Source organism: Vespa crabro, chromosome 4, assembly GCF_910589235.1.
Source record: "Vespa crabro chromosome 4, iyVesCrab1.2, whole genome shotgun sequence".
In the NCBI taxonomy this organism is placed as follows: Eukaryota; Metazoa; Arthropoda; class Insecta; order Hymenoptera; family Vespidae; genus Vespa; species Vespa crabro.
In genome coordinates, this window is record NC_060958.1 from 7407962 (window position 1) to 7430877 (window position 22916).

The window sequence follows — 22916 nt, forward strand, 5'->3', positions numbered from 1 at the left end:
GAGAGAGAGAGAGAGAGAGAGAGAGAGAGAGAGGGATAGAAAGAGTGTGTGTGTGTATATATATGTGTATGTGTGTGTGAAATTGTACTAAGAAATAATACTGACGCGTTATAAAGAAAGCCCACGGGTTTTGGCTTTTTGTTAACTTCTTTTTTTCTCTTTCTTTCTTTCTTTTTTTTGTCCTTTTTTTTGTTTGTTTCTTTTTTTTTTTTTGTTTTTCTTGCCGACACGACGACACGAGACACCATAATACGGTATCCATATTATTAATCCACGACTATCACACTATCGCAACGTGTGATAATGGTCCAACATAGATATAGATCGATTTAATTTCTTTGACTTTGAATTTGCTTATAGAAAATTGAAAGAAATTTCCATTGTGATTACTTCAAATTGAAATTTTATATAATATTGAATAATTTCTTGATTGATTCTTCGATATATTTATAATATTCGGAACATCATCATTATTTAATGGTCTTATTGAATAGCCACACGAATTGAATTGAATATAATAAGAGCGAATTCGATAATAAACCAATAATAGGGAATAAATTATTTTCCATTGAAGAATTGAATCGGAATCGAATCAAATTGAATGGAATCGAATTGAATTTTTTTTCTACGTTTCGGTAATGCCCGCAATTATATAAACAATCATTATATTTCTTTTATTTTTTTCTTGTTTGATAACATTATATCGTTAGATAGAGGAAATAATGATTTTGTCCTATTCGTACGAATTCGTATACAAATTGCAATTTTTCTTATTGTTTTCTCTTTCATTTTCACTTTAATTCGATCCTAATTGATTTTTTTGTTATTATTTTGTTATGTTAGGCTAGAGATGTCCGATATTAATTTTGGATAAATCATTTAAACCTGATTTCTCCGAGCGGCGAAGATCGATGTTATCGACGTCGCCCGTGACTGCCACTATGACTTCCATACTCTTAATTTTCTCAATGAGACTTTTTTTAAATGAAGGGCAGCATTTAATAGATCAGATTCGCGGGTATCCTCACCGTCGGAATGGACTTCTCGTCTACGACCTGGCATTAATAAACGATGTCTTAAACCTCTTGATGTTGGATCGGATAATGCCTCGCTAACTGGAACCTTTTCCTTGCTAGATCCAGGAAGAGATACTGATCTACCAACGGAGAAACCCTTACTGAGCCTGTCTAATGTAGCCGGTAATAAATGTCGTCTCGGTATCGCTTGTTCTCTTTCCCTCAATATAAATCGACCAAGAGTCTTCCAAAACGCTTGCGTACTGTAAACATTCTCGTCATCTCTAAGGACTCTTAATTGACGATTACCACTACCAACGGCGCCAGCCCCGCCCCATTCCAATTCCTCTACCAAAGCGAATTTCATTGGATCCTCCATTCTTCTTGCCTTAACAAGTGCTTGGGCTAATACGTCCTGTGCGGAACTACTAACCGGTACGCGTAAAATCGCGTACGGTATTTCGGGTGAAACGTTGTAAATGCAAACTAGAAAAGTGTCTGCTTCATCCCATATATGAGTTGGATGATCCCGTGAATTTGTATCCAATTTTGAATGTCCAGCTGTACTTCGTATAGATGCAAGCCAAGCTCTGCTACTTGGATCATCGCCGACACGTTTTAATAAGAATCGGCCTTGTCCTTTCCATAGGGCTTGCGCTTGAAGAGGATGTTCGGTTGGATCGAGAACCCGTTGAGTTGGTAATTCCTCTCGATCTCGTTTTTCCCATCCACGTGACACCTCCTCCACAAGAATATATTCGTCCACGTGTTCCGCCGATATTCCTGCCTTTTGTAACGCTTGCAACATTACCTCTTGAGTAGTACTTTCTTGGGTTACTTTTAAAATAGTATACGGTTCCTCCGGTATTACATGATAAACCATAAGGAAAAACATTCTTCTCTTTAACGTGACACCACCGAGACCTGGATCTACGCTGGTCAATTTGTCCGGTTCCTTTCCCGACGACGGTCGTTTCGAAGACATTTCCTTGTGATCACGACAGCAGGTATTGTAATCGAGACTTTCCTCTTCAAGTCGTGAATATATAAATAACGTGGATAATGCCAATGGTTTATTTTTGCACGAACGCAATCTAACGTGTCTGTAACCTGGTCTAAGACATTTCAAAGGCATAACGCGTTGTGCTATCAAATGATGCGAGCTTGCTTCAACTATACCAAATCTTAGAAAGGCTAGATCTTTGAACATTACTTGAAAGCAGAATTTTTCATTCCAAATTGGATTAAGGGCATTGCTTTGTATGACTTTCGTTTTATGTTTTGCACAATCGATCGGTATGCCCACTAGCTCGATTTCGACGTACGTACTGGCAAAGAAATTTGTTGGTGAAACGTATTGTCCCGACACTACCGATAAAGTCAAATGAGCGGAGTGAAGACCATCGAATTCTTTGTCCCATGGATTGAAACGCCTGTAAATACGGAATGAATAAAAAAAGAAAAAAAAAAAGAAAAAAAGAGAAAGAAAAAAAAGAAAAAAAAAGAAAGAAAGAAAAAAGAAAGAACATAAGATAAAAAAAAAGATTACACATTCTATCTGTCATTTTATTCATAATACACCTAATAAATAATTCAACGTACCTATACATCATGTGACTCTTGTCCCACATTACCGAAGGTTTCCTCACGTATCCGCATTGTCCGTTTTGTTCGAACATGGCAGCATTCAAATTCAATCCCGCATCGTCGGTCTGATAATTCAACGCTACCATTTGTATACCAAATGCCCAGAAGATTACAGGATTGAAGTTGGTCGAATCGATACGCATTCCAGCTGGATATGTTCGAACCAATTGTGTTTCCGCGTGTGCTACGACACCCAATGGCTGCTTTCTACAAATTTTTTTGGCAGTGCTTTCGTTTAGAGACGAGCACTGGAAGCACGCTGGTACGCCGCGTGTCGACCTGATAGAAAACGATCGAAGATAATATTAATTTGTTTTTCTTTTCTTTTTTTCTTTCAATGCATCATAGAAATAGAATAAAACCTGAAAAGATTATCGATATTACTGCCACCGCTAGCGATCGAAGCAGACGTTGAAAGTGATTGTGGCGATCCCGTAGAGGAAGCAACACCGCTGGTCCCGATTCCAGCGATACTGTGTCTTTGAACGGGTCCGGTATGAGAAGGATGACGAATTTTCCCAGAGGTACCTGTTCCCGGTGTTGTATTTAGACCACGGAATTTAATAGCTTGTAAATAAACAACTAAATCCGAAAGTTCCTTAGCAATTTGACTGCTCTGCTTCGGTTGAATTTTATCGTCGACTGCCATATCCGATTTTAGACGGCTTTGTATTAATGGATTACCACCCAAATATCTCTCGTAGCTCGATATTGAATTGTCTGGAAACGAACCAAGGAAAAGAAAAAAAAAAAAAAAAAAAAAAAAAAAAAAGTAGGGAAAAGAAAAGAAAAAAAGAATGAGAGATAGAAAAATAATACTTTTTTTTTCAATTATTATATTCAAGAGAATCTAATATAAATTATTACCATCGATATTATCGTCCTCATCGTCATCTTCCTCATCGTCCTCGTCCTCACTGAAGTATTCGGGTACAGACGTGCTACTTACGTCTGTCCGCATTTGTTTCATAGACGATGCACGATCTGTCATCAACATTTTACCACGATAGGATACCGGGGGGTGAACTAACGGCCCAGTTGGATCCACTACTAATTTCTTATTTTTTATCAATATCCTATATCGCAATTGTGAAGGCGAGGGTAACTGAGGATCCTCACCGAAATCCGTTTCGAATAGAAATTTCGTTACGAGTTTTTCACCAAAGACCGACTGTAATCAATAGAAAATTTTATTTCGTACGTATATAATATATGTGTATGTATATATGTATATATATATGTATGTAAGTATGTATGTTAGTATGTATAAAATGAGAATGAAATTAATAGCTTAGAGGATAATTGATATATCGCAATGAATTATACCTGAAAGATATGTGCCATTCGTGCTTGTTGACTCTGGGAGCAATGATTTTCAATAGACAGTATGACTGGATACGGTGAACTGACGAATGCACTTCTGTCGATCGCTTCTACGACCAATCGAAAAGGTATCTTGGTGGTAAAGGTGTGACCGTGATAAATGAGAGGCGATCCATCGTCGCCATCCCAACAGTCTAGTTCTACGCATCGACATCCGGTCAAAAGGACCTAAAAGATCGATATCACGAATTTGAATTTGCATCGTTTGATTCCCTATATACGATTCAATTTTTAAGATTAATTTAGTAAAATAAAAAGTTTCGAAAGGGGAAGTCGATATCGATCATGTGGATGGAGTTACATTACAGACCTAACTAATTTCATAGGATAAGATCGATTACGATTTAATTAAAGTCGAAACGAAACTTCGACCGTATCAAACGTTCTATTCGAATCTATTGGATATTTGATAAGATCGAACGAAGGACGGCGCCGATTTCGAAAGGTTAAAAATGGAAGGATCAGGCATAGAATCGATCGGAAATGGCTGATTCTTGTTAGTATTTGAAGGCTAATAGGTCAAACGACAGGTCAAATCGAGGAATCGAGAACGAACGAGTGGGTCATAAGTTTAATCGATTTTAAAGATATTAAGACATTTTCTATCTACTATATAATATATGATATTTCTTAAGAAATTGTGACCTGTGAATAAAGCTGGACGGATGATTCGCCCTTGAGCTGATGACCAGTCAGATAAGTGTTGTGCGAGCTTGCGATGTAATATTGAGACAAGGGTTGTTGCATTTCGCTTTCCGATGGCGTCGCGTATTCGTTTGGGAAAGCGTAATTGTCCTTGTCCATCATGTATCGTGCAAAACCCTCGAAAGATAAACACCACTGTGTGCGCAAAACTGGATCTGGTTCGTGCCTCTAAAATGAGAATGTACAAACAGATGAAATTCTGATTGCGATTTTATTTCTTTCTTTTTTTTTTTGCTTTTTTCTTTTTTTTTCCAGCGCGTATCTTGTAAACGTTCTCGTCTAATTTCATCTTTAACTTGTTCGTTTATTGAAAGTAGGTAGATAAGTAGATAGGTAGGTAGGTAGCTGAGCAGGTAACTTAGTTGATTGGTAATTAGAGTAAGATGGAAAAGTTAAGAAATTTACCTTGACGAGGGCTTTGATCTCGTCGTCGGTAAGCTTTTCTTGTTGTCGAGATTCGAGGAACTTTGTGAACGTGGCTAGAGTGATTACTTGGGACTTGGACGTGTCGACGCCAGAACAATTGTTAACTATACTCGCTGCTGCAACTGCGTCAAAGATTTGCTTCTTGTGAAGGTTACTACTGCTCTTGTATTCGTGACAATCGATTGAATTGTTCCTCGTTAAAAGTCCTTCGTTAGAAATAGAAAATACATGTTAATGCGGATAAACGTTTCAAAATATTGATTCTCTTGTTGAAATAGTTAATATTTTCATTTCCTACCGATTCTTTGTGGAGTTGCATCGCTGGCCTGTCTCAATACGGCCGGACGCGTACTAAAGTCTCGAAGAGAACCGTCGCTTTGACTTCGGCACGTGATCGCTAGCTGCCCGAAGAGATCACGTAGGTCCTTTCTAGCTCGAAGGCTGAACGATCGGAAAAGTGCCACGAACTCGACAAAGTTCAGCTGGGTCTCATACATAATGGAAGTGGCACGTGTTTTCACCTGCCAAGGAGCTTCCGATCCACCTGGCACTCCACCACCATTTCTGTCCTTGTCTCTAGGAACGCAAAGTAAGCTGTTTCCAAGTGATTGCGATAGAATGAAAAAGTGAAAAGTATAAGTATACATAGCTGAATATATATATATACATACATACACACACACACATATATATATATATATATATGTATACGCATATATGTTTCTTCCTTTTTTCATTTTAAAATAGAAACAAAATAGATACCTTTGTAAACTCGAATAAGGCAAGTTGGAAGTGACTATTCTTTCGGCCGAACCGGGTGGACTGCGCGATGGAATTCGATCTCTGCTGGATCTCGGCGATGCTGGAATTATTCTTGTCAAGGATTCTCTGCTGCCAGTTATGTGACGAAGAGGAGCGGCAGATAAGCCGCCATCCGAGGATGAGGAGTCGTACTGTTTAAAGCTGAGCTCCTGAAAGGTCCGAGACCGTATATCATTATTCTCATTAGATCGTTGCAATTTCAAATCTATTTTATTTCTAATAAGCGTACTTTTGTCAGTGCATGAATATTGCTGATGGATTTGGTCTTTTTTCCTTTAACATTTCGTCTACGTAGATTACCGCTGCTAGTTGGCGAAAGGGTTCCAACACTTTCGGTCATTGACCAATCGCGACCACCAAATACTCGTATCGCATCGGCGGTCATAGGCTCGAAGCAACCTTCTTTGAAATATAATTGTAGATATTTTTCTTTTAACCAACGTGATCTACGATCTGTTAACTGTCGCTGTCGTTTCAGGCCTCGTAATATCCAACAAAGTCCCATATACCATATTCTAAAATAAAGTGATAACAATCTTTCAATTTGTCCTTTATCCGATCAAATCTTTCTTATCGAAAATCATTACTCACTTGCCAAGGGCCGGAGGACAAAGTAAAAAGAGTAATCGATTGTCAGGTAGATTGGAACCATACATGAGGCCGATACAGGAATCTGAGCCAGGTAGGCCGTACCTATATGAATGATATGAGATAATGACGAGAATCCAAATAAACTTACACGAGTTATACTTCGATTTTTTTTTCATAATAAGGATCGTTTTATGATACACATTAGTGTGTATGTGTGTATGTAGATCTTTTGATTCTTTACCTCTTGCATATGCTCCTAAGATCGGCCTCTCTGTCACGGTCGCAACAACCGATCATGATTTCTTTAACGGAGGCCAAATCGAGATATCCTTCCTCCAAAGTAACTGAAGCACAGTCACTTTGTTGTACCGCGTATCTGGTAACCAAGCCAACTGGTACGACATCCTCGGGATTGGTCGTGATCGAGAACTCGGTATAGGCAGTGCCACCGAGTTGGCCCGTTTTCAATGGACTCCACGGTGGTTTCTCCCAGAAGAAGGTACCACACGCTCGATCTACTCGTGCGAATACCAAGGCCGTTCTCGAAGTGCCACTTTCACAATCCCAATGTACCAAAGTTGTACCATGATGTAGCACCTAATTGCATTATTTTCTCTTTATCATTAGAACGTTCAACGATCTAATATAAATTTCATTCATTTTGTCTTATCCCAGTAAATAGATATTTTATTTAGATTTATTAGGATACCAATAACGCCGGGTCTTTTCTTTACGATATTTTACACCTTTTATGGCAAACAAGTGGTTAGAACGGAGAAGTATTTAAGCACGAATATAGTAGAGTTCGAATCAACATAATTAAACGTCACGATCCCCTTTCGTTTAAAGTTCACAGTTTGTTCCTAGCAAATAGTCTTTTTCTCTTTATTTCTCTTTTTCTTTTATTTCTACTCCCCATCGCGGTCGACTTGGAACGATTCTCATAGCCACTTTTGAAAATGCTAAAGTAGAACGAGGTAAAGATAATGCAAGAAAAAAGAAAAAAGAAAAAAGAAAAAAGAAAAAAGAAAAAAGAACCATTAGCGCTCGAGATATATGTAGACAAAGATAAATTTCTTTCAATCATTTAACGTTATATATCTTCTTAATGGTAATTACGTTAATTAATCTCTCGCAAATATATATACGTACTTAAGTAAGGATAAATTAATTAAAATGACAACAATCTATTTGAAAAGTTTAAAAGTATTTATTACGTATGATTACCTGTAAGATGTGAAGATCCATTCCTGTGTGAGGTGCGGCTACTGGGAAAAGTGCAACCCCATGATCGATCAGGATCGGTTGGACCGGTTTATATGAATCGAGATCGAGATGATAATCGTTCTCATCGCATTCCTCGGCCATGTAGGTCTGTTCGATCGCCGTTGTGTGTAAACTAAGGGTGCGGTGAAGGGAACCAGTTGTTGCATCCCTTCCACGAGCGTGTCGATGCTTGTGAAAGAGGGCAACTTTTTCCAGGACGGCGTTCGCATCGTAGCACTCGTTTATCTTTTTCAAAGAGCCACTCCTAGTCGAGCTCCATCCTGAAGGAGCTTCGGTATTACTCTCGACGTCTATACGCGGACCGACCGATGTACCAGAGGATGCTACATTTTCAATTGGCCCAACCTCTTTCGCGTTCTCTTTTGTGCTCTCGCGGTTGTTCTTTCGCTCGGTATCGCTCTGACAACAAAGAAGAAGAAAAATTTTCTTTTTTTTAATATTTTCCTTTATTATTATTATTATTATTATTATTATTACTATTATTATTATCTAAACATTGTAAATATAAAAAATATAAACGTTATGCGAATAAATTTGATAAAATATATATATAAAAGATATAGAATGTTCTCTATCATTTTTTCATTTCTTTTTTATTTATTTATTTATTTATTAATTTGTTTGTTTGTTTGTTCGTTTCTTCTTTTTTAATTTTTTTAACCACAGTAAAACATTGACTTAAATCTCAACGAGTTATTTTTAACAACGATATTTGCGTTGTGTAAAATTATATAACTATGGATAAATCGATCGTTAGATTCTTTTTGTTTTCTCTTGTTTTGTTTCATTATCATTATTAATGGCTTATCGTAAACATTATAAATATAAAGAATATAAATTATGCAAATAAATTTTATAAAAATAATGTATACAAAATATGATATTTTCTGTTTCAATTTATTTTCACTTATTTTTCTTTTTTTTTTCTTCTATTTCTTTTTTTTAAGCCACGATAAAACGTCGACGATTATTTTAACGAGTTATTTTCAATATCTGCGTTAGATAAAATTATATAATTATAGATAAAACCACGTTTAGATTTTTTCACTCTTTTCCTTATCACATATTAATTTCTTTATTTTCTAAGGTAATAGATATATCATATTCCGTTATTGTAAATATAAATTAAAAATGCATCAAACATTTCAACCTTTAAATGCATTTCCATTTCTTTATTTCTTTTCGAACGATTTAAACGAGCACTCGTCTCTCTCTCTCTCTCTCTCTCTCTCTCTCTCTCACTTTTTCTCTCTCTCTCTCTCTCTTTACTAACACTTTCGGATAACGAGTTTTGGAGCAAGTTGAGAAAAGATGGAGATGAGAAGAGAGAAAGGGAATCAGTCGCTTCATTCGTTTGCCGTCACGTACGCGTTTAGAATGATGTGCTCGTCGTTTCAAAGATAGCACGGCCCCTCGAAAGCTCGTCGATATCCGCTTGTGTAAAATGAGTTGGGACTCGACATTGTCTCGCGGCGATATCACGAAAAAGGAGATAAATTGAAAGGAGGACCTCGTGTAAAACCAAACCGATGAATAAAAAAAAAAAGAAAAAAAAGAAAAGAAAAAAGAGAAAAAGAAAAAAGAAAGGAAAAGGACAAAAAAAAAGGAGAGAAAAACGAATCCAAATCTCTCCGTGCCACTCTTCTAACGATTCTCCCGATGTTGTCGATTACGATTGATTCAATTTCTTTTTTCTCTTTCCTTTTTTCTTTCTTTCTTTTTATAGAAATCGAATTTGTATAAGTGAGAAGCGTCGAAAAATTTTTAAGAACTTAGCGAACTTAACGTTCCTTTTTCTTTGTCTCTTTCTTTTACTATTATTATTATTATTATTATTATTATTATTATTATTATTATTATTTATTTATTTATTTATTTATTTTTTAATTTCTTCCTTTTGTCATTCATTCTCTTTCGTGATAATCAATCCATCGTTCGTATTACAACGCCAATGATAAATGTAATCGAGCTCGAGTTTAACGGGCTTGAAGATTTATAAGCAATTACAACAAGAATTACTTACCAAAAGCGTTTTAACCTACCATAATCGATTCTAAAATAACGCTTTGATGGTATTAATCGTATTACCGAACTAGAGCTAATGGAATACTTTATATAGTTTATATACTCCCATCGAATCTACTCGTGTTAATAAATAATTAATCGATAATTAAATTACTTCAAGCGGTCGATTAGAGTTACATTGCTGGACCTGATTATATGTTGTATGAAAATGAGAGAAAAAGAAAGAGAGAGAGAGAGAGAGAGAGAGAGAGAGAGAGAGAGAGAGAGAGAGAGAGAACGTAACTTTTTTTCGTAAATCTCATAAATGCGTTCTTCGATGCATTCATAATCTCTCGCAAAAAGAATTCATTAAAAATATGTCGGAGTAATAGCGTTGCAATATGTATGTAACAAGTGTATACATGTGTACATTATGTACGTGTGTACACGTATACATACACGTATATATAAATATATATATATATATATATATATAAATATATATATATATAAATATACATAAATATAACTATATAAATATATATATATATATATCATTGCCATATTCCATCGTGTATTTATTTGCCAACATATCATTTTGTCCCTCATAGAGTTCTATGAATCGTAGCGCGGGAAAACGTCGAAAAGATTTATTTTGTGACTTCAAACTTTATTTCCACTTTTTCGACCAACCAACCAACCAACCAACCTATCCACCTATCCATCTACCCACCTATTCACTCCTCATCCCCATCCACCCAGCCACCCACCCACCCCCGACTTTTCCAGGATCTATCGAGCTTTACACGATACTAATACGCAGAGAGCCACGAAATGCGAGTTTCCTATATATAACTTTGCTCTGGAAAATTCCTACGCGAAAATAGAACGATCGACATTTTCAGAGATCTTTTCTCTCTCTCTCTCTTTCTTTACCTATTTCTCTCTAACTTCCTCTCTTTCTCTTCTTCACCCTTTTTCATTTCCTTCCTAATAAAACTCGAAAATTTATTGAACTAATCTCTGATCAAACTTTCCCGGTTTCATTAAGAGGATTCCTAAACTAATCGATCTATGGGTCGGGAAATACTTTTTCTATTCGATCTCGAAGAATGATTATTATAATTGCATCAATTTTTAATGATAATTCATTAAGGATGTTCGATATTTTTTTTTGTTTCACTCTTCTTTTTTTCGTCGTCAATGATACAATATCAGCATAATTGAGAATAATCATACATTATCGTAATATATTCATCAGTCTCGTCTTTTATTGTAAAACAGAGATCAATACGATCGTAACGAAGATTTCTTTTATGCATATTGTACGAGTGTAAAAGGAAAATGGTTCTTAAGCAATTTTAAAAAATTGATCAGTTCTTTTTCGAGACTTTTTATATTAATCTCTTTTTTGTTTCTTTTTTTTCCCCCTTTTTTCTTTTCTTTTTTTTAGTTTGCAAAACCACTCGAGCGGTTAACAAGCGTAGAAACTTTTAATCCATTCAAAGTACATTACATATATATATATATATATATATATATATGTATATATATATATACATACATATATATCCGTAGAATCAAAGTAAAACTTTTAACAACTCGACGTAACAATTTTTTATAAACAAACAATTTTACAAATCTAAATCGGATATTATAGAAATAGATTTCAACGATTAACGTAAATTATTTATTTCATTCTTAAAATCTAATCTTGTTCGAACTTTTTAGATTTTATAGATTCGATTACAAGTAGATAATGGTTCATACTGAATACCTTGTTCGATAATAAGAATGGGAGCACGTGCGAGTGATGAGAAATACCGGAGAGAGAGAGAGAGAGAGAGAGAAGAAAACTAAAAACGAGAAAGAGAAATAGGCAACCAACCAGCAAAGTCAGCCAAGCAATCAACTAAGCAACCAACCAACCAACCAACTGATCAACCAACAAACCAACCAACCAACCAACCAACTAAGCAACCAACCAACCAGATAACCAACCAACCAGTAGTCCTTTTCACTGCGGTGATTATTAGCGACAAGAGCAAGTAGTTTCCGCCGGCCTACAACCATCGTAGCTGCTGGAGGCCGATAGAAACCCCTATCCTTGTCGTTGTACAACTATTATCTTCAGGCTTGACCTCATATTCTTCTTCTTACTCTTCCTCTTCCTCTTCTTTTACTTCTCTACTACTATTACATCGTCTTCTTCTTTTTGCTCTACATTCTTCAATTCCTTTTGCAGCATTCTTCTTCTTCTTCTTCTTCTTCTTCTGTTGCATCGGTCGTCGGATTCTTCACGCCAACGAACGAGGAATTCGCTTTGGAATTCCTAGTAAGTAAGTAAGAAAGAAAGAAGGAAAGAACGAAAATGAGTGAGAGAGAAAGACAGAGATAGATAGATAGAGAGATAGAGAGATAGAGAGAGAGAGAGAAATAGGAAGATGCCATGCGGTTAGAGAAAAGCGATTTTCCTAGGCATCCCTATCGGATAAACCATTCATCCACGTCGAACGTTTAAATCTATAGCTCCTGTTACGTGTCCAACATTGTTCTCTCGACCAGAGTGAAAATATTATCGAGGTCTTGCTTTTGCACGCTATCTCTTTTTATCTCCCTTTCCTTCTCCCACTTTCTTCTCCTTTTCTTTCTTTCTCTCTCACTCTTATGCGCGCGTACATATGTACGTATGTACGCTCTTTTACTTTAGATTAAATTAAACGAATTCTCATTGTAAAGTAAAATATACATACATATTATAGGATTTTTGAAAAATAAATCGTCGAACTTTACTAACTTTCATTTTATTCGTTCCAAGGATGAAAAAAAAGATTAGGATCATATTAAACATGAATCCCGGAAATGTTCTATTTTTGGTTTATGAACGTTTCTTCTTTTATTGAACCAATACTTTTTATTGAATTTTTTCTTTTCCTTTCTTTGTTTTTTCCATTATTTTTTTCATTTTTTAAAGAACATATTAAAAATCATTAGGACATCTCGTCGGAAAGAGAAATTATTGAAAATGATTTTTTCTTTCGTTTTCATTAATAATAAACAAATGTTTGTAACTCTCGAAAGGAAAACACCATTTTGGATCCATGTTTATAAGAAATTTTTTTTTTTTTCGATTTATTTTTCTTCCATCCTTTTTTCCTTTCTTTTTTTCTTATTTTTTTTTTCATCCTTACAGCTAGTAGAAAATGCTATTAAAGTTTGGCAATTTATTTCTGAAACACCTATATATATATATATATAGCGACGAATTTTCTTTTCACTTTAAAACTTTGAATAGAGATTTCTATCGATATAATAATATATGTATATTAAAAATTTAAATGAAATTATTTTTACAATTTATTTCTTGATAATAATTTCTTGACGGATCTTTCTCGTAGGTTGGAACATTCGAGGAAACGAAGATCTTCGTTTGAAAAAAAAAAAAAGAAATTCAACGAATTCATCCTCATACAAATTTTAATAAAATTAGATTTACTTACTTTAGCAGATTTACTTACTCTAGCAAATCAAACGACGATGTATATATATATGTCTGTGTAAAAGAAAGAAATAAAGAAAGAGAGAGAGAGAGAGAGAGAGAGAGAGAGAGAGAGAGAGAGAGAGAGAGAGAAGAGGTTATAAAGTGCATAATTAGATTGTTCTAACTAGCCTAGTTCGTTTGAAACGAGCTTGAAATGTCTCGAAGATTAATAGTATCTGCCATCGACAAACACATTACCGACCTTTCTCTGTTAATTTTCTAACGATATCTTAAATACTAGAATAAAATTGTCTTCGCTTCTGTATTACTAACGATTCTCGATCGTTCGTCATTTCCATAGAATTAATTTTGAATGTAACGAGCATTGAGGATAATTACATTTGCTGATGAGGATAATAATAATAATAATAATAATAATAATAATAATAATAATAATAATAATAATAATAATAATAATAATAATAATATAATTCTTGATAATGAATGTAATTACAAAAAAAAACAAAAAAAAAAAAAATAAATGAAAAATATCTGATTGAAAATGAATTTCTTTTTTCTTTTTTATTCTTTTCTTTATATATATATATACATATATATACATAATATATCCCACATGTCATAGAACTAATTTATTTAACAAAAAAAAGAGCAAAAAAAGAAAGAAAAAGAAAAAGAAAAAGAAAAAAAAAGAGAGAGAGAAAACAAAACAATAAAAAGAAAAATAAATAAACGCCGCTTTATAGGCATTTATATAACTAATTCCCATGATGCTCGTCAATTTGTAAAAGCGACAAGGCTGCGTTAATAATAGAACTCATTGATCGAGATGTATTATTATCCACGTACATACATAGAGAAAAATTGGAGCAGATAATATTAGTACAATACAAATAACGATTTGTGATTTTAATCTCATCCATTTTCGAATATTTTCTCTTGGAAAAATAGAAGTAAGCACACTCTTCGTGTCAACCTTCTCTCTTACACTCTCTCTCTTATTCTTTCCCTCTCTTTCTCCCTCTCTCTCTCTCTCTCCCTCTTTATATAATGTATCATATTTTTTTTCTGTCAATAAACGATCGAACGTTTGATCGAATGATATTTTACATTTGTTTGGTGATGACAAGGACAATACTCGAAAATATATAAAAACTGACTGATTCGTTCATTCGTTCGTTCGTTTGTTCGTACGTTCGTTAGTTAGTTAAAGAGAGAAACGATAATATGTCAAATCTACGAGAGACATGTAAATTGATATAAAATACGTCACAAAGAGAATGGAAAGGTATGGTCTCTCTATATTTCCAGGGACGTGCTGCCAGGAAACATCGAACACGCAGTGATAATCGATCTTCTGTTTTGCGGCCGCGCGTTACCTATCCCCTTTTCGTTGTAGAAAAGCTACTTTGGCAGATTCTCCCTCTCTCTCTCTCTCTCCTTCCCGGTCTCTCTATTTCTCTCTCTTTCTATTTTTCTCTATCTTTTTCTCGAAAAGCTATTCTTAGACGTTTTTTGGAAACAGAACTTTTCGAAAGGTTCTAACTTCGGGATTAGGATATCTCGGGATGAGTATTATTTTATTCATACTATTGAAAAAAAAGATAAAATGATTATCAGGCTTCTATTGCATACGTATTAGTATAGTATAGATATGCATGGGTATAGTATATTGTAAGTATAGTATAAATATATTATATAGGAAGAGGCGAAAGGATATACATACATACATATATATATACATAGATCCATATATATATATATGTGTATATATATATATATATATATATATATATATATATATATATATATATATATATAAACTCGTACACAATAGCTTTTTTTCTAATGTGATTTTCAAGACTTCTGACAAGAGAGGAGGACAAGGAATTGTCATGTATGGATTGTTATTGGTAAAAGGTTTCCTTTGGCGAATCTCCAAAGAACTATCGCGTATTCGTAGGTGAAAGCATCTGACTTTGATTGAACTCTCGTGCTTTTCGTCCTTTTACACTTTATCACTATTTTTCTTTTGCCTCTCCCTTGTGTACGATACGAAGGATCAAATAACTCGAGCGACGAAATAAAGAACGAAGTTATCTTACAGACGGAGTTACTTTGCTTAGAAAACGTTTCCTCTTTGACAATGAACGACGAGTGTGACCATGCTGTTGTATTGGTCAAACATAAAATGTATTATGCAAGTAAACATACAATTTCGTTCTTTTTCCATTTTCTTTCATTTTTTTTCTTTTTTCTTTTTTCTTTTTTATTTATTTTTTTCTTTCTTTTTTTTTTCATCAATGTTACAAAAGAGAACGAGTAATATATGTATGTATGTACATCAGGTATACATGAATGGATATATATATATATATATATATATATATATATATATATAGTTAAATAAGCTTATATTTTACTTTAGCACGAAAAAGAGTTCAGTTAGTTTATCAAACGATTTTTCAGATTTTCGAAGTTCCTACGTGAAGTTAGTTCGCTCGAGAATCACGAAAGTTCAACGGGGTTTAACAGAGGGTAAAGACGAGGGGAACTACGTGATTCCTATTTCGTAGTAAATACGACGAACGATCCCACCTTCCTTTTCGTATTTTACTAGAAGCTTTTAATCACGTCGATCTTTATCGTATATCCGACTAAAGTAGATCCAAAAACATTTTCCCCGCTTTTATTAACTCGAACGAATTTTATTAATGTGTTAGATGTTCGAACATTAATCCTTTAAGACAAGAAATAAGATAATTGAGAAAGAGAAAAAGATCGGTAATTAATGATTAGGAAGATAATATTATCTTTCTCACCTTGTATTCGGTAGTAATGACTCCTCTTAATTCTCGCAAAAAGGCACCAAAAAATGGCACCACTGGACATTCCGGCATTGCGAGAGCACGAGCTAACGCATGCTCGTACTCGGAAGACAAAAGGGCGGAGGCAAGAAATTCCAAGACCGGAATTGGCTCGCTTATGCTTGGCCAAAATGGCTTTAGCTTGTTCGATCTGTAATCAAAAATGAATTGTATTCAATTTTTATATTTATAGATAGATTCTCTCATCGCGATTATTATGAAACACATATGTGTACATATATATGCAATAAGATATTCGTTCGTGTATGAGATCGTTTCATTTTTATTTTTTTTCCAATATGTGTGTGATTTTCTTTTTTATCTTTTTTCTTTCGTTTTCATTTTATCATCGCCTTTTAACGGAAGTATCATGGATATCCGAGAAAAATGAATCTTTCGATTACATTTGAGATCAATTTCGTCTATTCGTTTAAACGTTTTTTTTTTATTTCTTTTATTTTTTTTTTTTTTTTTAATAATTCCTTATTTTAAAGAATTATCTTTGCCACTTAAACGCCAAGGGAACGTTCTTTTTTCCTCCTGAAAATTTTTATCGCGTTCTATTCGCTCGCTTCGAAATTCTATCGGAGCGCGCAGAGTATTTCTCTCTTTTTTTATTTTTTTGCTTTTTCTTCCTTTTTTTTCCTTTTCCTTTTTTTTTTTTTTTTCCTTGTACGTTTCGACCTTCTCCAATGATGGACGAATATGGATTTTAAAGTGGAACGTACTGAAAGGAGAAGGAAGGAAGAGGAACTGGTAGGTACGGCTCGAGAATTTTTAGCAGTGAAAAGAAGAAGAAAAAGAAAAAGAAAAGAGGAAAAAGAAAAAAAAAAAAGAAAAAAAAAAATAAAGTAAAGGAAGTACATAAAATATTTTAAGATCCGTGAAGTTTCGTGTGCTTTCGAAAACGTATCCTATTTTTTCTTCCCCCGGTAACAACCTCACGTTTTAACCTCCACGATAGTTTTCCTCGTTCGTCAGGCTTCCTAAGACACTTGCCGTTAGGAACGTCTACCGTCACGTCTACGGGATCGTCGAAGATACTTTAAGTTATTTGAGTTAAGTGGCTCAACCACACACGCAAAAAACTTTCTTCTACTACTACTTCTACTTCTATTTCTTTTTTTTTCTTCTTCATCTTCATTCTTGCCAATGCGATTCGCACCTCGTATTCCATGATAAAGAAACAAGAACGTATATATAAATTCTTTTTTTTTTCTTACTGTAAAAAGAAAAGAGAGAGAGAGAGAGGGAATACCTTGTGGCGATCTTTCTTGTTCTTTACGAACAAGATTAAATTCGCCCTTCGGAGATTGCAGTATTCGAGCATACAATCTGTTCTATCTATCGATCTATCTATCTATCTATCTATCTACCTATCTTTCTTTCTTTCTCTCTTTCTTTCTTTACTTCCTTCCTTCCTTCCTTCCTTCCTTCCTTTCTTCCTTCCTTCCTTTCTTTTTCTCTTTCTTCCTTTTATTTTTTCTCTTTTTTTTTTTTTTTACTTCTATTGTCTTATCCTTTGAAAACCGAGCAAAATGAGATTTATCTTTGACGTACTATTGCTTTGTGATTATTATTATTATTATTATTATTATTATCAGAAAGGGAAGAAAAATTTTTCTCAAATTTATTCTTCGTATACAGACATTTGATAACAATGAGTTGATACGGGATATATCAATATAGTGGGGGGGGGATGGGGGAAGGTGGAATAAGGGATGTTAGATGGAAGGAGTTGGAAAGGGAAGAAAAAAAAAACGAAAAAAAAAAAAAACAAAACAAAAGTCGGGTGATAACAACTCGGATTCCATTTTCTCTTTAGTACAAATGACGCTTTTCCATTATTGGAAAGCCACGGAAGCCACGAACGGACGATTCAAGAAACATCCGGTAGAATAGCCATTAAGGTTCTCTGTTCCACGAGAAAAGGCCCACTCGGCGTTCTTCTCTCTTACCTCTTTCCTCTCACTATCCCTCTTACACCCCCTCTCTCTCTCTCTCTTTCTCTCTCTATCTGTCCTCCCTCCTTCTTTTTTTTTCTAGCTATTCCTTTAAACCCCTTTACGAGCTGTGCCACAATTTTCTTCCTAATCTACACGCGGATCTCACCAAAACTCTCTTACCTATCCCTCTCTATAATCATCTCTTTATCTCTCTCACTCTTTTTCTAACTTGTTCGTGAAACTTTCAAGAGATCTGTGGTTTCCCAAAGAAAGTTTCTTAAGGGTAACAGAAGAGTAAGGTACCTATGATGTCGAAGAACGATGTCGAATGAGAAGTAACAAAACTTCGACGCTAGCTTAACTTACTTTTCAAAAAATTGCATGCAAACGGCATATAGTACCTATTACTACTAACACTACTATTACTACTACTATTACTACTATTACTATTACTATTACTAGTACTACTATTACTTCTTATTCTTCTTCCTTCTTCTCTTACTCCTCCCCTCCTCCTTCGCCTCCTTCCTCTCTACCAACGTCACTTAGTACTTTTTTCTTTATTCATTTTGTTCCTCTTCTTTTTTTTCCTTTCTTTTTTCTTATTTCTTATTTCTTTTCAATATCCCTTATCGAACGAGATAAGAACGGTAGTTCTCTTCGTACATGTATACACTTGGGGGAGGGCGAGGAGGTGGTGTTGGGGGGCGTGGGTAGTGATAGATGTCAAAAGTTTCTATAGGCTATTTGAAAAATTAATTTTTACTCTTTCGGTAGACTTCTTTTTTTTTTTACGGCTAACTTTTTTTCCTTCGTTTCATTTTCTTGTTCTATTTTCTTTTTGTTTTTCTTTCCTGTATTTTCCTTTTTCTTTCTTTCCTTTTCGTTTCAGATTGCGGAACTATCAAGTTTTAAATCTAAAAAAAAAAAAAAAAAAAAAAGAAGAAAAGGAAAAATAAGAGAGAAGAAAGTCATCGAGAAAGAGTAATCGATTGTTCAAATTATCTAAGGAACTTTCGATTCATTCTATACGTAGAGAAATAATAATTGTCGACTTTTATGAGTACACCTCGTCGATAAAATTCTTCCAGTTCGATCCAATCAAAAATTAATCAAGAAGAATAAGTATTATATTATCGATTTTCTTCGTAACGAAGTATCAGAAGTACGATATAATTTCTTCGTAATAATTTTTCTTTCTTTTTTTACAACTTTTTCTTTTTCTTTTTTCTTTTTTCGAAGAACTTCAATTGTTTCATTCATTTTTCAAAATGTTCCAATTGGAACATTCCGAAGAATCGTTATTTATTTCAAAGGAAGAAAAAAAAAAGAAAAATAAGAAGAAAAAAAGAATGTGTGGGTGTGCGTACGTGTATGCGTGGGTGTGTGTGTGTGTGTGTGTGTGTGTAGGTATAGATTGAAATTACGAACGAGCAAGGTCGTTCGCGTGGCCCTTAGAGCTTTCAACCCTTCGACGTAAATTAAAAACTTCTTAGCCACACGAGAATGGCTTCGATCGAAAAGAAAACTTTTTTTTCTTTTTCTTCCTTTTTTCTTCCTGTTTTCTCAAACTGTACGAAGAACAAGAAGGAAATAAAAAATGGAAAGGAAAAATATGCAAATTTTCTTTTCCTTTTTTTATTTCTTTTCTCCCACCCATCCTCTCTCTCTCTCTCTCTCTCTTTCTCTCTCTCTATCTATCTATCTATCTCTATATATCTATCCATCTCTACTTTTCTTTATCTCAAAAAATCGTCCATCATTTCATTTACGTCGGATTATCCTTTCGTTGAGTTCTAACAAAAGATGGTAAGGTACTTCGACCGATCGAAAATGGGACGTCGAAAGCACGTAGAAAGAGAGAAAGAAAGAAAGAGAGAGAGAGAGAGAGAGAGAGAGAAAAGAATAGTAAAAAAAAAAAAAATAAGGAAGAAAGAAAGAAAAAGGAGGGAAACGTTTTTAGGGCTCGAGGACGATAAAGTTTCGCGAAATACGTTCGCTTTCAGGAAGATAATGGATGTCTAGCGAAAGCCACTTCAGGATCTCGAAGAAACTACGAGATACGAATCGGAAAAGACATCCCATTGTCTTAAATAATGCATGGGGGAAGGTTTTACGTTAGCAACCCATGAACCTGCGATGCGAGTAAAGCATTTTACCCAGTCGATCTTCTTTTCCGCGAGAACGCGACTTTGAAAAGAAATTTCCAATTGTTCTTATCGTTTCTACTTATCTCTCTCTCTCTCTCTCTCTCTCTCTCTCTCTCTCTCTCTCTCTCTCTCTCGATCTCACTAACTCTATTCGAGAAAGAAGTCGAATTATTCAATTCGTAGAATTCTTTATTAAAATGTACTTATGTATGTGTACATGTGTGTGTGTGTGTGTGTGTGTGTGTGTGTGTGTGTTTATTTGTGTATAAGTCAAGGAAAGAAAGTTCAAACTTAATAAAAAAGAAAAGGTCAACGAAGCCAATTATATTTTTCTATTCATAAATCTCTTGATTTTTCTTTGAAGAAAAATTGAATTTCTTTTATTCTTTTGAAGATATCGATTCATCATCGATTTTAATTATGTTTTTTTTTTTTTTTTCTATTTATCTTATAGATACTTTTATGAGAAGTAACAAGTTTATTATATCTTTTCGATAAAAATATATTTTTACAACAACGATGTAAAGGGTCAAAAAAAAAATATATATTTTCTTTGACAAAGTTTATTTCTCTTTCTTTTTTTTCTCAGTTAGAGAGAAAGAGAGAAAGTGAGTGAGTGAGTGAGAGAGAGAGAGAGAGAGAGAGAGAAAGAAAAGTCGAATTACTGTATTCGTAGAATCTTACATATATATCTATATAATATACATATATATTAAAAAAACCGAGGGAAGAAAGTTTGAACTGAAGAAAAATATTAACGAAGCCAAATACTCTTTTCTATTCATAAATCTTTATTTCCCTTTAAAAGAAAAATTGACTCTTTTACTTTCAAAGACGTCGGATTCGTCAATTTTAAGTATATTCTCGTATATTATAAATACTTTTTATTTAAAAGTATTTTATATATATATATATATATATATATATATATATATATGTATATATTTTTTTTTTCTTTTCGATAAAAAGAAATAAAAATATGATGGAACGATCTAGAGGTTAAAAAAATTACATCTCCTATCGTATTATTTATTATTGTGAAACTTCGAAGAAGTTTAAAGTTTCGGATCGTCAAGTTAACGTAACGTATATCAACTGCGTATCAGGCAACTTGAAACGTGGGAATTGTATTATTCCAAGGGATAAAGATTAAGCGTCCTTTCTCGATTCTCTCAAAGTCGTAACACGGTATGACATCGCGGAAAGTTCGGGGTAACATCTAAATCGGATTACACTCACAGAACATTCGGGATATATTCTCAACGTTTATCGACATCTAACATAACGTATTACCGATAAAATTTTTTAATAGAAATGACGTTTTAATATTAACATAAATAAATTATAAATATTTTACGATATTCAATCGTACATTTATAAATTTATAAGATGATAGAAATTGAGAAGCGAACGAATATATAGGATATTTTATTTGATCAATCAATGCAACTTTTTTTTTTATTTATATCGTTTTACTTGTTAATCTACTTACTTGAGACCAGCGATAATCTCCATAGCCGAATTAAAGTTACCGGTGTTCCAACAAGTTAGAGCTACACGTAGAAGACAAGATAACACTGCCTGACGTTCTTCTACGGTGGTACCGCTGGTTATGGCGTGTGTTACCCATGAGTTAACCTATCAAGTAATGAACATAATATCAGAAAAATTAAATCGGAAAGATTTCAATTTCAATTTTTTATTTGGATTTAACGTATTCACGATATTTCTCTTATTATTCATGCGTCTGTTAATGAATTTATAAATTGAAAAAAAAAAAGAAAAAAAAAGAGAAAATAAATAAATAAAGTAAAAAAAAGGAGAAAAAGGAAAATTCAATCGTACGACATTCGCATTGCTAATTAATACGATCTTATCGCTTAATAGTTAATCACGTTATTCATATTCATGATTTAATGAAAATTTCTATCTTACTGGTATCGAACGATACCAGCCTCGTGGATGATATTATGGTAATCGTTGGACAATCAAAATGGTAGAACCACATCGTTTATCGATCGTTTTCGTAAAACGTATCATCGTTATGTTTGCATATATATATATATATATATATATATATATATATATATATGTATATACATATATGTATTTGACTGCGTGCGAAATTTAATCCACTGTGTTATTTCGAAAAAGAAAAAGAAGAAGAAGGGAAAGAGAGAGAGAAATAGAAATAGAAATAGAAATAGAAATAGAAATAGAAATAGAAATAGACAAAAAGAGAGAGAGAGAGAGAGAGAGAGAGAGAGAAAATCATGTAATATCGATCTTTATCGCTACGAGCAAAAATACTCGTGAATTTAATGGAAAATTTAAAATACTTTACGAAAGTGTTTATAAGCATATATGATGGAAAATAGTTGGAAGAGTGGTTGCTTTTACCGAACGATAACTGGTTTTTCTTGAGGCAAGCATTTCTATCTTAGCTAAGATCCTTGAAGTAGACTCGACCATGAAATTATTTCTCGCGCGTGTTTGCGTAAGAGCGTCAGCTGCGTTGAAAGTGCGAGTCATAAGCGCAGGCGCGAACGCCGAAGGCCGAAAAAATTGGTCAA

General features: G+C 34.0%; 1 protein-coding gene across 5 annotated transcripts in view; it reads right to left on the reverse strand.

Annotated features, from left to right (window-relative positions):
- Nucleotides 1-135: 135 nt before the first annotated feature.
- LOC124423705 (1-phosphatidylinositol 4,5-bisphosphate phosphodiesterase epsilon-1-like) overlaps nt 136-22916 on the reverse strand; it is a 79796-nt gene continuing 57015 nt past the window's right edge. For 4 of the 5 annotated variants that reach the window (XM_046961756.1, XM_046961758.1, XM_046961754.1 and 1 more), the window contains 15 exons: nt 21836-21981; nt 16203-16398; nt 7818-8276; nt 6832-7187; nt 6591-6692; nt 6229-6514; nt 5940-6148; nt 5476-5771; nt 5157-5383; nt 4692-4919; nt 3990-4214; nt 3531-3834; nt 3026-3383; nt 2619-2942; nt 136-2449 (listed from right to left, as the gene is read on the reverse strand). In XM_046961756.1, coding sequence (XP_046817712.1) covers nt 940-2449; nt 2619-2942; nt 3026-3383; nt 3531-3834; nt 3990-4214; nt 4692-4919; nt 5157-5383; nt 5476-5771; nt 5940-6148; nt 6229-6514; nt 6591-6692; nt 6832-7187; nt 7818-8276; nt 16203-16398; nt 21836-21858 — 5103 coding nt within the window. In that variant the 5' untranslated portion in view covers nt 21859-21981 and the 3' untranslated portion in view covers nt 136-939. The remainder of the gene's footprint in view (nt 2450-2618; nt 2943-3025; nt 3384-3530; nt 3835-3989; nt 4215-4691; nt 4920-5156; nt 5384-5475; nt 5772-5939; nt 6149-6228; nt 6515-6590; nt 6693-6831; nt 7188-7817; nt 8277-16202; nt 16399-21835; nt 21982-22916) is intronic. The other variant, XM_046961759.1, reaches the window with a different exon arrangement.